General features: G+C 52.8%; 1 protein-coding gene across 8 annotated transcripts in view; it reads right to left on the bottom strand.

Annotated features, from left to right (window-relative positions):
• Positions 1 to 13695, bottom strand: part of ARHGEF7 (Rho guanine nucleotide exchange factor 7) — a 127295-nt gene that overhangs the window by 63122 nt on the left and 50478 nt on the right. For 6 of the 8 annotated variants that reach the window (XR_010936816.1, XM_067713025.1, XM_067713026.1 and 3 more), the window contains exons 3-4: positions 8872 to 8956; positions 5427 to 5557 (exon numbers count right to left, since the gene is read on the bottom strand). Coding sequence is in view for 6 of the 8 variants with exons in the window: in XM_067713025.1 (XP_067569126.1) it covers positions 5427 to 5557; positions 8872 to 8956 (216 nt within the window). In the remaining 2 variants the exon portion in view is untranslated. Of the gene's footprint in view, positions 1 to 5426; positions 5558 to 8871; positions 8957 to 10914; positions 11018 to 13695 lie in introns of those variants that run through there. The other 2 variants (XM_067713031.1, XM_067713030.1) reach the window with 2 other exon arrangements.

The raw sequence follows: 13695 nt of genomic DNA on the forward strand, positions 1-13695 counted from the left end.
TGTGGTGCCCACACGAGCAGAGACACACTTCCACACACATTTACACGCTACACGCTCCTCTACAGTTTGCAACAAGTTAATACACTGTGAGCATCTTCCTAGCAGTCCTTAATTACTTCAGTCTTAACTAACTGCTTAATATTACACTGTACGGCAGTGCCATTAGTTACTTAACCAAGTCTCCACTACTAGACCTGAGACCATGTCTAGTTGCTTTCTACTGCAAAACAAGGCTGCATCAGAACTGTCTGCACATGTCTTTGCACACGCCTGTAAATGAGCCGATACGTTAAATTCAGGTCAGAGAACACGGATGACACATTTTAAATCTTAACGCCCATTGCTAAGTTGCCCTCCAAAAAGGTCCCAGACATTCCCGCCAGCAGCGTCTAAGACGTCTGACTGCTTCAAACACTCACCGACACTGGATACTGCCAAACCGACAGGAAGAAAGGGTACCTCATTTTAACCTGCATCTTTCTCAGAGATTAAGCCTAACTGCAGATCTCTGAAAAGTGGGCAGAGGAAGGCAGACTGGCTGGAATGTCTGTCTCCATCTATCCCAGACCGGGTGCTGGGGAGGCCTGCAACCTGGAACTGCCAACGGAAGTCGACAAACAAAAATCCCCAAGCAGAGTCTGCTCTCCTGGCCAAAGCGGCGGGAAAGGGACAGCACATGGGCCACTCAGCCAGCACGCGGGTGTCCAAGGGGACCAGGCAGGACGTCCCGTGGCCCACCAAGCCCCAGAGCTCCTCCAGCACCAGTGACATCAGCCAAGATGAGGCTGGGAGTCCAGTGTCCAGTCCCCCCAGGTGGCAGCAGGCAGCCCCATATGCCCACACAGGTGTCCCCTGCCCTCCACCCAGCCTCGTGGGGGGAGCCAGGCCCAGCGTCTCCCCGACCCCCCTCCAGCAGCACTGTCAGGGGTCCAAGAGAAACCCCAGTGACACCAGGTCAATGAATCTGACCCGACACCACAGCAAGGAAACCAAGCTGTCCCCAGAACCACGGTCTACCACCCTCAGCCAGGACCGCCACACAAAACCCCATCAGCCAGGGCTGCAGCCGCAGACGCAAGATCTCAGCAGGATCCAGCATCTTCCAACACACTCTCCCAAGTGTCTAGGATAGAACTGAAGATACCCCTTATTCCAAGAACAAGGAAAATCGGAGCCTGACTGAGAAAAGACATGGATCCCAACACTAAGATGAAGCTCTCTCAAAACAGACAAAATAGAAAATCCCAGAAATGAAACAGAACTTACAAAATCTACTCAAACTGACAGAGTGAAAAAAAATTGAGAGCCCCAGGGACTTGGGGGAAATGACAAAGATCTAAGATTGGAACCATCGAAGTCTTGGAGGAGAAAGGACAGAGTTGAAAAGGAGTCTAAGAAATACGGCTAAAAATGTCCCAAATGTGACAAAAGACACAAACACACAGGGTCAAGAAGCTGAGTGAACCCCACACAGGACACACCTAAAGAAATCTGGACCAAGTCACACTGTAACTAAACTGCAGAAAACTAAAGACAAAAAAACTTTCGTCTCAGGATAAAAAAGACGTCTGTGGATATGCAAGATCTGAACAACTTTACCTCCCCTGCACCCTTGCTCAAGAAGTTAGTATAAGATGCACTCCTCCAAAACAGGGAATTAACCACGAAAAAAGTGAAGACCCAGAAAGACATGGAGGAAGTCGACTCGGGTCAAAGGAGTCTGCAGGTGATGAGGGAAGCGCAGAGGCGGCAGCTGGCACGTCCTGCCTGCAACCAAGAGACGCTCCGGCAGCCAGAAGACTTCACCAGCGGCCCCCAGGAAGAGGAAACTGAAAAACCCGAACACGTCTGAATGCGCAGACGAGATTCTTTCAAGAAAGGCCACAGACCAGACTATAATCTGCACAAGGTGCACAGAAAACTAAAGAGGCAACAGAAGGTCATCAGGAAAGCACAGTCCCAGCACACGGTGGCCCCACTGTGAGTCTGGGTCATGATGGTGTTGCACTAACACCCACCCAACGAAGCCACTAGAGGACTCAGCCACGGGGAAGGGAGGCCCGGAAGCACCCGTGAAGCTAAGGCCCAGGGGAAGTGGAAGAGCCCTGATGCCCCCTGCCACTGTGGGACGTCCACAGTGGCAACACTGTGTTATTTTAAAAAAAAAACCCAAACCAACCTTTATAAAAGGCATTTTATTTAGAGAGACACAGAGAAAACATGGGAAGCGGTTGTGTCTCTACTGATTGTTTCCTAATAGCAAGTCTTGCAGAGTTACCTGAGTCTTTAAACTAGGTTCATGTATCACTAAGCAAGATGAAAAACATAAAGCACAAACACAGTGCTCAGGCAGAACGTCAAGAAGAGGAGCTGACAGAATGCCTAAAATAGTTCATGTGTGTTTATCTATTTATGTGTTTATACGTTAACTGCTATAAATCATGTTTATTTAATAATTCAAATTAATATATTAAATATCTAACGGATTAAACATTTAATGCATACTTCACATTTAATACTTAGAATATTCGATAAAGCAATCTCTCATCCACATTTGGCAGGAAGCCTCTGGCTGACCACTGTCCCCTCAAACGCGGGGTGGCAGGGGCACCTGAGCGGTGAGGGCCAGACAGGGCTCACGTCACAGCCGGGACACAGCACACACACGCTGTCCTCGCTCTGCTCAGAGAAACATGACCCGCTCATACACTGTGTCAGGTTCTCTCTCTCTGCAGACCACTGTCATCACTCATCAGCCGTCTACTCTGATCTCCATGACATTCTCCTTTTTGTGACTTCCCCTGGCTTTGCAGAGCCGATTCGGGTGACAAATTCCAATAACGAACATGACACGTAACAAACACAGGTGCAGAGCAGGCCCCTAAGGAGGTCAAACTGCCCTGGGAGCCCTGCTGCCGGCCTGTCTGTCCCCCTACTGCTGGGCGCACACCGGGCGGCATCCAGGTGGCACACGGGGCTCTCATCAGGACGCTGCCGAGGCAGTGACCTACACTCTCCCTACAGCTGCAGGCCAGGCAAACACCAGGGACGCCTTCCCCACCTCAGAAAGGGACACTCCACTAAGCACAGGACAGGGTGACGTCTGCACAGGGCCAGGCGGCCAGGCTGGACCCCTTCATTCTGACGCCACAGGTTCCCAGCCGTGGAGCACGGCCTACACTGAAGGATGGGCTCTAGGAGCGCTGTGAGCGGGCGCGAGCCCAGGCGGGGTGAGGACCACGCACCAGGCAGACAGCCCAGCCCTCCGCACGGGGGGCTACTGCCACCGCTGCTGCTGCCCTGGGAGGCTGGAAAGGGCGTATTCAGTCACTAGCTTACCGCTTCAGCTCTTTTCCTCCCTTTTCTAAAAGCTCCCCTGAAACGAGGGGTGGAGAAATCATTATTCCCTTTTTTTTTTTAAATAAATTTATTTATTTTATTCTTGGCTGCGTTGGGTCTTCGTTGCTGCGCGTGGGCTTTCTCTAGTTGCGGCGAGCGGGCGCTGCTCTTCGTTGTGGTGCGTGGGCTTCTCACTGCGGTGGCTTCTCTTGTTGAGGAGCACGGGCTCTAGGCGCGCGGGCTTCAGTACTTCTGGCACGTGGGCTCAGTAGTTGTGGCTCGCGGGCTCTAGAGTGCAGGCTCAGTAGTTGTGGCGCACGGGCTCAGTCGCTCCGCGGCATGTGGGATCTTCCTGGACCAGGGCTCGAACCCGTGTCCCCTGCAGTGGCAGGCGGATTCCTAACTACTGTGCCGCCAGGGAAGTCTGAAATCGTTATTCTTACCTAGCAGGTCAAGAGGAGTCTCACCGCATTCGCCTCGTGAGTGGCTCACCGGGTCCACGGCACAGGCAAGGTGGCTGGGGCTTTTTAGTTCTGATGTAACTTGAACTTTCTCTTGCTAATGAAACACCAATGCTATACTTACCGTGATCTCAGCAACATTCATCACAACAGAACATTTAACTTTATCTTACTAAAATTATTCCTTTGCAATCCAGTCCTCATTTACTCAAAAACAAAACAAACAAAGAAACCGACAACTGCCACAAGCGAATGGGTCAGACAGAAAGGTTTCTTTATCCAAAGCCTGATTTTTCTTGCATTTTCCTTGCACATTTCAGAGCTAACTGAAACTATTTTTCAAGTGGTCTGGGCATCTTCCCTTGCTTTGGACCACAGAGCTTGCAATGGGACCCTCTAAGTCCGTCCAGCCTCACGGGGTGGCCATGAGGGTCACATGAGTCAGTCCAGGTGAGACACGGAACCAGCCAGAGCTGGCACAGAGAAAAAACGCTCAGGTGTGTTGTGTTGTTCACAAGGCCTGAAACAGGGCAATGGGACTTCTCAGAGAGGAAGAACAGTCACAGACACACAGCATGGAGAGTTAGTTCGAGTTCAAAAAGTTCAAAAACACATAAAAATTATATCCCTTCTACAGCTCTCCGTTTTTACCGCTGCTTCGTGACCAAACTCAAATTAACTTCTCTCTACAACACACAGCTCCAACGAGGTTAACTTCCGTTTCCGAGGATCACACCAGCTTACTGGGCAACACTCTCTTGTGGTAAAGTAGAGAGCGGTGGTCTCTGAAGACTCCAGGGGGGTCGGTTCTCTTCAGACTCACAGGACGAGCTCCCTGATTCTCTAACATACAATAATTTACTAAAGTGTCGCATGCAGCGAAGTCACAGCACCGGCTGATCGAGCTGAGGACCAGGCCACCATCCGGTCCAGAGCGGGCTCGGCTGTTCGGCAGGTGGACACGCGCCCTGGCTGGCGGATGGGGCGGCCCCTCCCCACGGTCTCCGCTCGGCCCTGTACTTCACCTTCTCAGGTCCTCATTTCCAAGCCTGTGCTCGCAGCCTGTCTCCTGACGATTTACAAATGGGTTTTCCTCACTTTCCAGGAGGACTGTTCATCTCAGGTGGCTTCCCCACCTCACCAGCACCGTTATAAGAGAGTCCCTCCTTCACAAGCTGCGTCCTGACTCAGTAGGGTGCTGTCACGCTTTCATAAAGAGAAAAAAACCCTCTAGGTTCTTCGGCTTCCAGCCATTTCTTCATCATCTAAGTACTAGGTATGGATTTCTTATTCCCAAACTTCCGTACCTTTGTGCAGAGTAAAGAAAATATGATGCAAGTGACCAGGAAAACATTTTAAAGGTCACATCCCTCCAGATAAACAGGTCTATATCTTAAAATAGAGCGCCCCAAATACACAGATTTCTTAGAAGCCGTCATGAAGCACGACACGCGGATAATCTGGTGATGGGCAAACGTCAGACCCGAGAATAGGAGCAACGGCAGCAAAGGCAAACCACCCTCTGGCTGAGCAACTCCCCGGAGGCCCGTGTGTCCTTCCAGACACGCTGCACACGCCCGGCTCCCCAACACACTCCCATTCTCAGGGACCAACTCTCACACTTACCAAACTCCGATACTGGCCCTGGAACAATTTTGAAGTCCGACCGTGCGAAGGCTGGGGTCCCAGGGAGTCAAAAGACTTGATCCGGTGAGAGGAGGGCCGGGCACACACGGAGTCACTTCCCAGGCCGATGTCTGCAAGGTCGTCACAGGAGAGAGAGCGAGCTGAGTCCCCTGACACTGCGCCCACACCCCGCACCGGGCTCCGAGGGTCAGGGGGCTACCCGCGCAGGAGACCAGGAGCAGAGTCCCCGCCACGGGACCGAACGACCGCACGCGCCCCAGGCACCTTCCCGGGAAGGTGAACAGAACTATTTAGCAGTCCTTCTCTAGCTAAGTTCTGAGTTTACAACATGTTTCGTAACTGTTTTCAGTACTTTCCCCTCACCTGGAAACAAGAAGCCTCTCACACTCGACTCCTGAGCAGACAGACTCCCCCCGCGTCCCCACCGCACGCCCACTCCTCCAGGATCGCTCTTCGCGCAGTGGGCGAGCCGCAAGCCTGATCGTGCCAGAGACGGAAAAGACTCTCTTACTTGAAACAAACGGAACCCCCTGGCGCTTTCCGTCCAGAAAGGCCCTTCTGAGGATGATGCCCTCAGCACGACGGCAGGCACACTTCACTCACCTCACAAGGCTGTGAAAGGACGAGAGACCACACAGCACTAAAGGCTCAGATCTCTCTCTGGAGTCGCTGCAAGATCACACACCCCACTCAGGCCACCAGCATGTAAATGTCGGCAGCCCACTTCGCAGAAGCGATGTGATTTTTTTAAAATGAGGCCACGAGAGAGTTTTCTAGGGAAATCACTGTTTTGACATGCACGCGCCTAGCAATTTCCTACAGCTATGTGGGGGGCCTTCTATAAAAATGTCCTGAAACTGGGGGTCTCCAGGTCCTCTTTCTCTGGCAGATCCCTTTGGATTGGCTTACACAGCGTCTTATGACATTCTGAATTAGGTACCAACAACTGGAAGTCTGGGGACTCCCCAGGGAAACCGGCATTCCCAGCTGTTCTTGAAGCACCGGGGCTCTGGCGCCTCTGGCTCTGCGCTCCCTGACTGACCCAGAGCTGAGCAGGGCCCACGCGGGCAGAGCAACCGCTGCCCTCTGCCCCCCTCGCTCCTCCATGCTGCCTGCCGGGCTCCACGGACCTGGCGTCCGGAACCCCTGTCCTAAAACCACCTTGACGTCTCGGTGTGGAAGCCCCTCCAATTCTCAGGCCCTGCTCAGTGCTGGCAGTAAGGGCCAGTGTTTGCTCCCGCCGTGTGGCAGAGGCCTGGCAACTGCGAGCACAAACAGCGCCCAGAGGACAGGCGTGAAGAAGCTGCCCCAGTGGCCGCCTGCCGTACCCAGGGAGTGTTTAGGATCCCTTCCTTCCCCACCTCCAATCTCTCCTCTGTCCAAGTAAAAGGCAAGTATTCCTCCACAAGCCTGGAGAACACGAAGGGTCTCCCTGAAGTGCCGGAAGCAGAGGAAAGACAGTGACGGGCTTCCCCAACAACGACCCTGGAGTCAGCAGGTGCACCTGTCTTACACTTGCATCAGCCCCTACAGCCGACGGCTGAAAAGGCACCGTCACCTCCTTCCCGCTGACTTCAGAAACAAATGAAGAGCAGCAGCCAACAAACACAGAAGCAGAAAGTTCTCTTCACCTGAGAAGGCTCAGTCCTCTTGTTTAAAAGCTGAAGAGAGAAGTACCAGGTTTATTTCAGAACTTCCAAACAGGTCTTCGTAAAGAACAGCGCTAGATGCTCTGCGTCCAGGGTATATCCAATGATGTCAAGAACACACGAGAAACACTTCTGCATCAGATGGGGGCGGGAACGATGGTAACACATGCCCGGATGATACAGCTCCCGGCCTGTGACCATGCTTCCCACGGCCTGCGGGGCTCCGCCTCGATCACCGAGGGTCTCGCGGCCCGGTGGACGGAGCAAAGCCGCCCTCGTCGCTCCCCCTCTCCTTCCGACCCACCGGAACTTACACACCCAGAGCGAGAGCAAACCTGCCGTCTCCCACCCGCGGCCTCACACGTGGGGACTGTGTCTACCAAAGCCGCTCTCGCCCCAGCTGCCAGAGAGCGAGCCCAGCGGAGGGCAGTGAGTGTCAAACTGCGGCCCAGACGCCGGCAAAGTGCTGCAGGCGGACCGGGGCCGGGGAGGCGCCCGCGCTGCACCCGCCGCCTGCACGCACTCCTCCTCTGTGAAGCCCACTCATCGACTGCCAACGCTCCGACCGCGGCAGGCCGGCTCCTTTACTATCTGTCTGCTCACGTTAGGTCTATCGCTTCTCCCCGGAGGGATCGAAGAGGCAGCACGAGCTTGACAAAACGCCACAAGCCCCCTGTCTGGAGGGTGCGATGGCTGCATGTCCTTATGTCCGCCTTGATGCCCCCACTTCTCCGCCCCCTCTCGCTCTCCTCCTGGACTTGGACCCTCACGCTTTCCTACACTCGCTCACCTGGGTCCTAATTTAGCGTGTCCTCAGGTGCTGTCACCTCAACAGCCCAAGACATTCTCAACTTCAAGCCCGAAGTCAAGCTATGAAAAGGGAAGCCCTGCCCGGGACGGCGGGCAGCACAGGCTGCTCTGGGCGCACGTCCGCAAGCGCAGACAGCGGGGCAGCGCCCAGACAGCCCTCCCAGCAAACGAGTGGCGTGAGGGGCCCCGGAAGCGGTTCCTGCAGCCCCGAGCGTTCCAACCCCATCCCGTCCCCACACAGTGAGGAAGGGTAGGGGCGAAATGAGAGGAGACCCTGACAAGAGAAACTTACTTTTTCTGATCAAAAGAGACAGTATCAAGGGCTAACTGCCCCTCCCAGGGATCTGAAACTACAGTCCGTAAAGGTAAGTAGAAAACAAACATGACTTTAAAACAAAAGAGCCTCTAAGCCCTTCTGGTGCCTCAGGCAGCCTCCAGGCCCGAGCTAGCCCCACAGGAGCACATACAGACCCGCTGTCCTCTCCGCGGTCGGGGAGCCCACCTCTCCCTAGAGGTGCAACTGGGGCTCGAACCCGCAGCCCACAGAGCCCAGGTGCCCTCGTCACCCTCAGGAAACCTGGCCCAGGTAGGTGTTTACTGTAGAGACCAGCTCACTGGCTGTACCTCAAAAACAGGCACTAGATCTGCTCACGAGATCTGAGCTTTAATCAGCATGAACTCCAGAGCAAGGTGCTTCACGCTCCAGGACAGCCCATGCGTTGCCCCTGTGAACAAGGCACTCCCCCTCTGCTGTACTTTCCTCTCTGCTCACAGGAAGGAAAGCACTGATATCTACCAGGACCTAAAGAGGAAGACTCTGCTCGCAGCAAAGGTGACAACCAGAATTTTAATGCAATCCTTTTTTAAATTCAATAATGTTCACTCTGCCTCACTAACACAGAAGCAACAAGGTTTTTGCCCCTCTTTCTTCCCCTCCCCTCAAATTCAGTAAAAAAGAGACTTACCTGCTGTTACTTTATTTAGAGTCACTAAGGAGCTGAGGACCTTGTTGAAATTCTGCCCCTGATACAAATCGTTTGCATCAAATGTCTGAAAGGGAAAAGTGAACAAGCAGAATTAGCAGAGTCCAGTGTCGGGCAGTTCTGCGCAGTAATAGGAAGACAGTAGGCTTCGCAGGCGAGACCCCAGGAGGTGGCACACCTGGGAGCTCGGCTTCCGGTCGGAACAGGAGGCCAGGCCAGATTCCCTTACTGGGGCCGCTCTGGGCCCGAGTCCAGCTTCCTAACCACCACGTCCCCACCCTGCCTCACCCTCCTTCATAACCTGGGGCACTGCTGGCACTCCGTGAAGGCTCCTCTCCTTAGACTGAGGCTCAGGCCTCAGGGCAGGCCTACTACAGACTTCCTCTCCTGGCCACAGCCGATGCCAAAACCAACAGCAGCAAAAGGGAAACGCCGACATCAGAGAGGATACGAGAGGGAAGGAAGGGAAGGCAGGAGAGGCCGATTCCAGAAGAGGGGGAGCGGGGACACCGCCACCCTCGGGGCAGAGCACGAGGCCAGACCAGGACCGTCTAGTCTGCATCGCTGCAATCTCGGCCGCCTAGAGACCGGGGACGCGCCCAAGCTAGTCCCCTCCCCGCCCACCCTCCAACACCCAGGAGCTGAAAGATGCTGCGCATCAGGCTGCCTAGACACAGCACGGCTGATCCACGATGTGTGCGCAAACACACGCGCTAAAGCAAACACGTCTCATCCCCAAACACTGTCTGAAGACCACATACACCTTCTGATCACTGAATAACTCCTTCCCTCCCCCCAAAAATTTAATAGTCAAATCATCCACAACTCTGTGCCAGAAAAATTATGAAAAAAATTCTTTGAGATGCAGTTAACAGAAAGATGTGTTTAGATGCCCAAATGAAAACTGTGTTAACATTCTTCAAAGGTTCTCTCACTGGGGCAAAAATGAACTATGGTGAGCAGTCATCCCAGGAGGGACTTCCTCTGCAGGCCGCCTGTCACCCCTCCCCCGACTCGGCGGCTGCTCTATCCCACACCCTGCCAGGAGCCCCGGCTTCCCCCCTTCCTGCTTCTCCCTCCCCCTGCACAGCTAACTCTCACTCATCCGGCTCCCGCCAGCCTCACCCCCCGACCAGGCTCAGCAGGGCCCAGCCAGGCTCCCGGCACACTCATCACCACAACCTTTCGGTCTATGTGTGCGCGCTGCCCTAGACCGTGAAATCTACACAAGCAGACCTCACAACACCCAACAGCCAGAAAATGGCCAGCCCACAGTAAAAACACACATGTTCGCTGAATGGGTAACAAGGCACCAACCCGGCCCGTGGCACTGAATGTCACCGTGGGACAGACACATAAAGAGCAGCTGAGAAGAGCCATTCCAAATCTAAATAACCACTGCTATCTTCCACAAGTCTTCAGTCTTAATTTCTGAGATGAGTAGAAATCATCATGAGGTATGTTTATTTAAACATGAACGAGAGAGAGACAAATCCAGAAGCTGAAAAACCACCTCCAGGAAGGAGGCCATCAAATCCAAGTCAAGAGAGGAGCTGCAGACACAGAGCCGGGAAGGGAGCCGTAAACACAGACACCCAAAGCCCTCTGTGAATGTCACTCACGCATTTCTCATCTGATGGAGCAAAAAATAAAGCAATTCATGCTGCCAGATCCTGCCTGTAAAAAGGAGTATCCCCTTAGAACGGCCTTTAGAATCACCTAATAGCACAGACTTTAACTCATTTGTTCTGATATCTATTATTTAAGAAGAAATTTCCAAGTCAGAGGAGAGCATGATCTAGGCTGATACATCCAGCTACATTTTGTAATGGGCTGGTTGCACTTTTTATCAAAGTGGGACCCTCAACAGGCCTCAGCTTCCTTCTGCGCAGGACATAAAAGTGCCTTCTCTCATAAAAGGTGGGAGCAGGTGATCTCAGCTCTCAAGTTCTAATTCTAGAGCTTGGAAAATTCAAATCGTGGTATTCTGCAAAAAAAGAAATATACATGAAAATATCCACTAACCTTCATCGTGGTGAGGCAGAGAGTCACAAAACCCAGAAAAACAGGATGTTGAAAACTGAAATTTCCTGTTATTCCAGAGCTATATATCTTTCTTACTTGGATACCAGGAAGCGTCTGGTTGGCTGAAACGGCCCACCAATGGGCTCCAAAGTGACATCAGAACTTAAGTGAATTCACACACACACCACATTTCTTAACAGGAAGCTACACAATGAGATGAGACAAACGCTTGCCACCGAGAGGGAAAAAAATGCACATTCTGAGTCAATAAAATGTTTTGACTAAGGTGCTTCTCTAGAGAAAGAAAACTGACTACCTCCTGAAATAGAAATCTATTCAACAAAAAGCGAAGACTGAAAAATCTTAGGGTACAGAGAAAGTCTGTACTGTGGGAATAGAGGAAGGTCTCATTAACAGGGCACACAGTGACCCCGGGGCGCTCATGCTTAGGAGATAAGCCTGCCCCTCCCGTGGACCTGCCGTGCGGGCTGAGGGCACACACACCCACCCTCCACGCCTCTCAGGTCCACGCTCCCATGCCTTTCCTCAGGGGGTTCTCAGGAGGGGCCGCACGTTAGGATCTCCCAGGACCTTAGAAAACCAAGACACTCAAGCCACATCCCAGACTAATTATCAACAAATTAGAATCTCCAAGAAAGGGACCCCAAATCAGAATGTTAACACTCGTCAGGTGATTCCATGCAGCCAACAGTGAGAAGCACCTCCCTGGAGAGAGAGGGAAGGTGTCAGGAACCCTCTCCCCAGGCAGGCTCACTCCCTCGCACCCATGACCATCCCTTATAAGCACAGAGAAGAGGGAACACGTACCCCAAAGATCTTGGAATCTACCCAACTGGGAACGTGTATTTCCAAAAACTCACCCTCACTTTTATATTTAAGTGAATTAAAGGTACAGTAGACTAATCCAGTATTCTCAAACTTATCCTACCAGTTTTCTACCAAAGAAACTCATAATATTAAATGTATTAGTTATAGTTCATTTTTAATATCTTACTTTCAAAAGAAACAATACTACGTAATGCAATACAACAAATAGCACACCATGTGGAAACCAGGCTAGAAGGGACCCAGAGTATTTAAAGTGGGACATAAAAATACTTTCTGAGAAGTGTCTGTCGTCACCCACAAAGGGGAGCGAGGTTGGGACGAGCTGGGAAGGAGGTGGACAGTCCTTCCGAGCTTGAAGGCTGCCCCCCCGTGGTCACGGCCCTACTCCGTGTACTGAAGCCCTCTGGGCCTCGGCTTCGCATCCTTGAGACGGAACAAGGAACAGACAAAGGCCTGAGGATGAGGACGCCAACGGCGGGAGGCAGCACCGTGCCAATGACCCCCAAGTTCAAAAATGAGTGAAATTACAGATACTCAATCTTGTACACCAAACCTCAAGGTCTCCTGAAAAAACTGACCCAATGATAACTACGTTCAACCAAGGAAAATTCTCTTTTTCTGTAATAAAAACAACTACAAAACAAAACAAAGAAACCTTCCTCAAGGTGGGGTGCTCAGGAACGGAGAAGAACACTCGAGAGCCTGTGCAGAGAACAGACCACACGGCTCCGCACAGCGGCAGGCGCTGCCCTCCACGGGCCCCCAGCAGCGCCCCAGCTCGCGCTTGGGTGGGTGGCCACGTCACTCGCCGCAACGCCAAGGCTCCCCGCAGAGCTCTGTGCACACCAGAGGCGGCAGCAGCTCCACCACCGGCATCGCTCCGCGTCTGTCCAGCAGAGGTCCAGGTCCTCGAGCACCCAACGCTCTGACCACTGACCCTCAGAAAACACTGGCAGTGCCACACCACCAAAAGGGCTGAGCCTGAACTTCAAGCACCTGGCCCAAGCTCAACCTCCCAGCCTTCACTTCTGCCAGCCCTCTAAATTATCCTATTTTGACATATTCCTTATTTCTACTTAATATCACATTTCCAGATGTTCAGGTTTAGTTCCAGAACTAACACCTGAAATAAGGAGGACTCATCTGCACCTAAGGAAGATGAGGCTGCACATATGTCGACCGTCACCAGCACCAACCTGGCAGGGCGAGGCCATCAGGGTGACCCACATGCATGGGCCGGAGCTCTCAAACGTGCAAACCTCTAGCCAGAAAGAGGATGACTGTGCTTTGGCAGAAAGAGTCGCCGTGGTTTTCAGGGAAGCGTCACCAATAATGTTGTAAAATAAAGAGGTTTCCAAGGCACGAGATAAGAACTGATGCGTCAATCCAGAAAGTTCACGTTCATCCCACTATTTTCCAACTTCCTTTTTTTATTCTTTTAAAATTTATTTATTTATCTATTTGTGGCTGCATTGGGTCTTCGTTACTGCGTGCGGGCTTTCTCTAGCTGTGGTGAGCAGGGGCTACTGTTTGTTGCGGTACGCAGGCTTCTCATTGCGGTGGCTTCTCTTGTTGCAGAGCACGGGCTCTAGGCACGCGGGCTTCAGTAGTTGTGGCTCTCGGGCTCAGTAGTTGTGGCTCGCGGGCTCTAGAGCGCAGGCTCAGTAGTTGTGGCACACGGGCTTAGTTGCTCCGTGGCATGTGGGATCTTCCTGGGCCAGGGTTCGAACCCGTGTCCCCTGCGTTGGCAGGCGGATTCTTAACCACTGCGCCACCAGGGAAGTCCCCCAACTTCCTCTGTCTAACTCCAGGTCACCCCTAAAGAGGGGTGTGCGTCCCCACCCACTGCCACGCCTTCCCATGGGTTCCGGCCAACGAGCTGTGAGCACACGTACCCGCTCTGAGCAGGACAATGCGTGCCAGGCCCCAAGC

The sequence above is a fragment of the Pseudorca crassidens genome, chromosome 18, assembly GCF_039906515.1.
Source record: "Pseudorca crassidens isolate mPseCra1 chromosome 18, mPseCra1.hap1, whole genome shotgun sequence".
Taxonomy (NCBI): Eukaryota; Metazoa; Chordata; class Mammalia; order Artiodactyla; family Delphinidae; genus Pseudorca; species Pseudorca crassidens.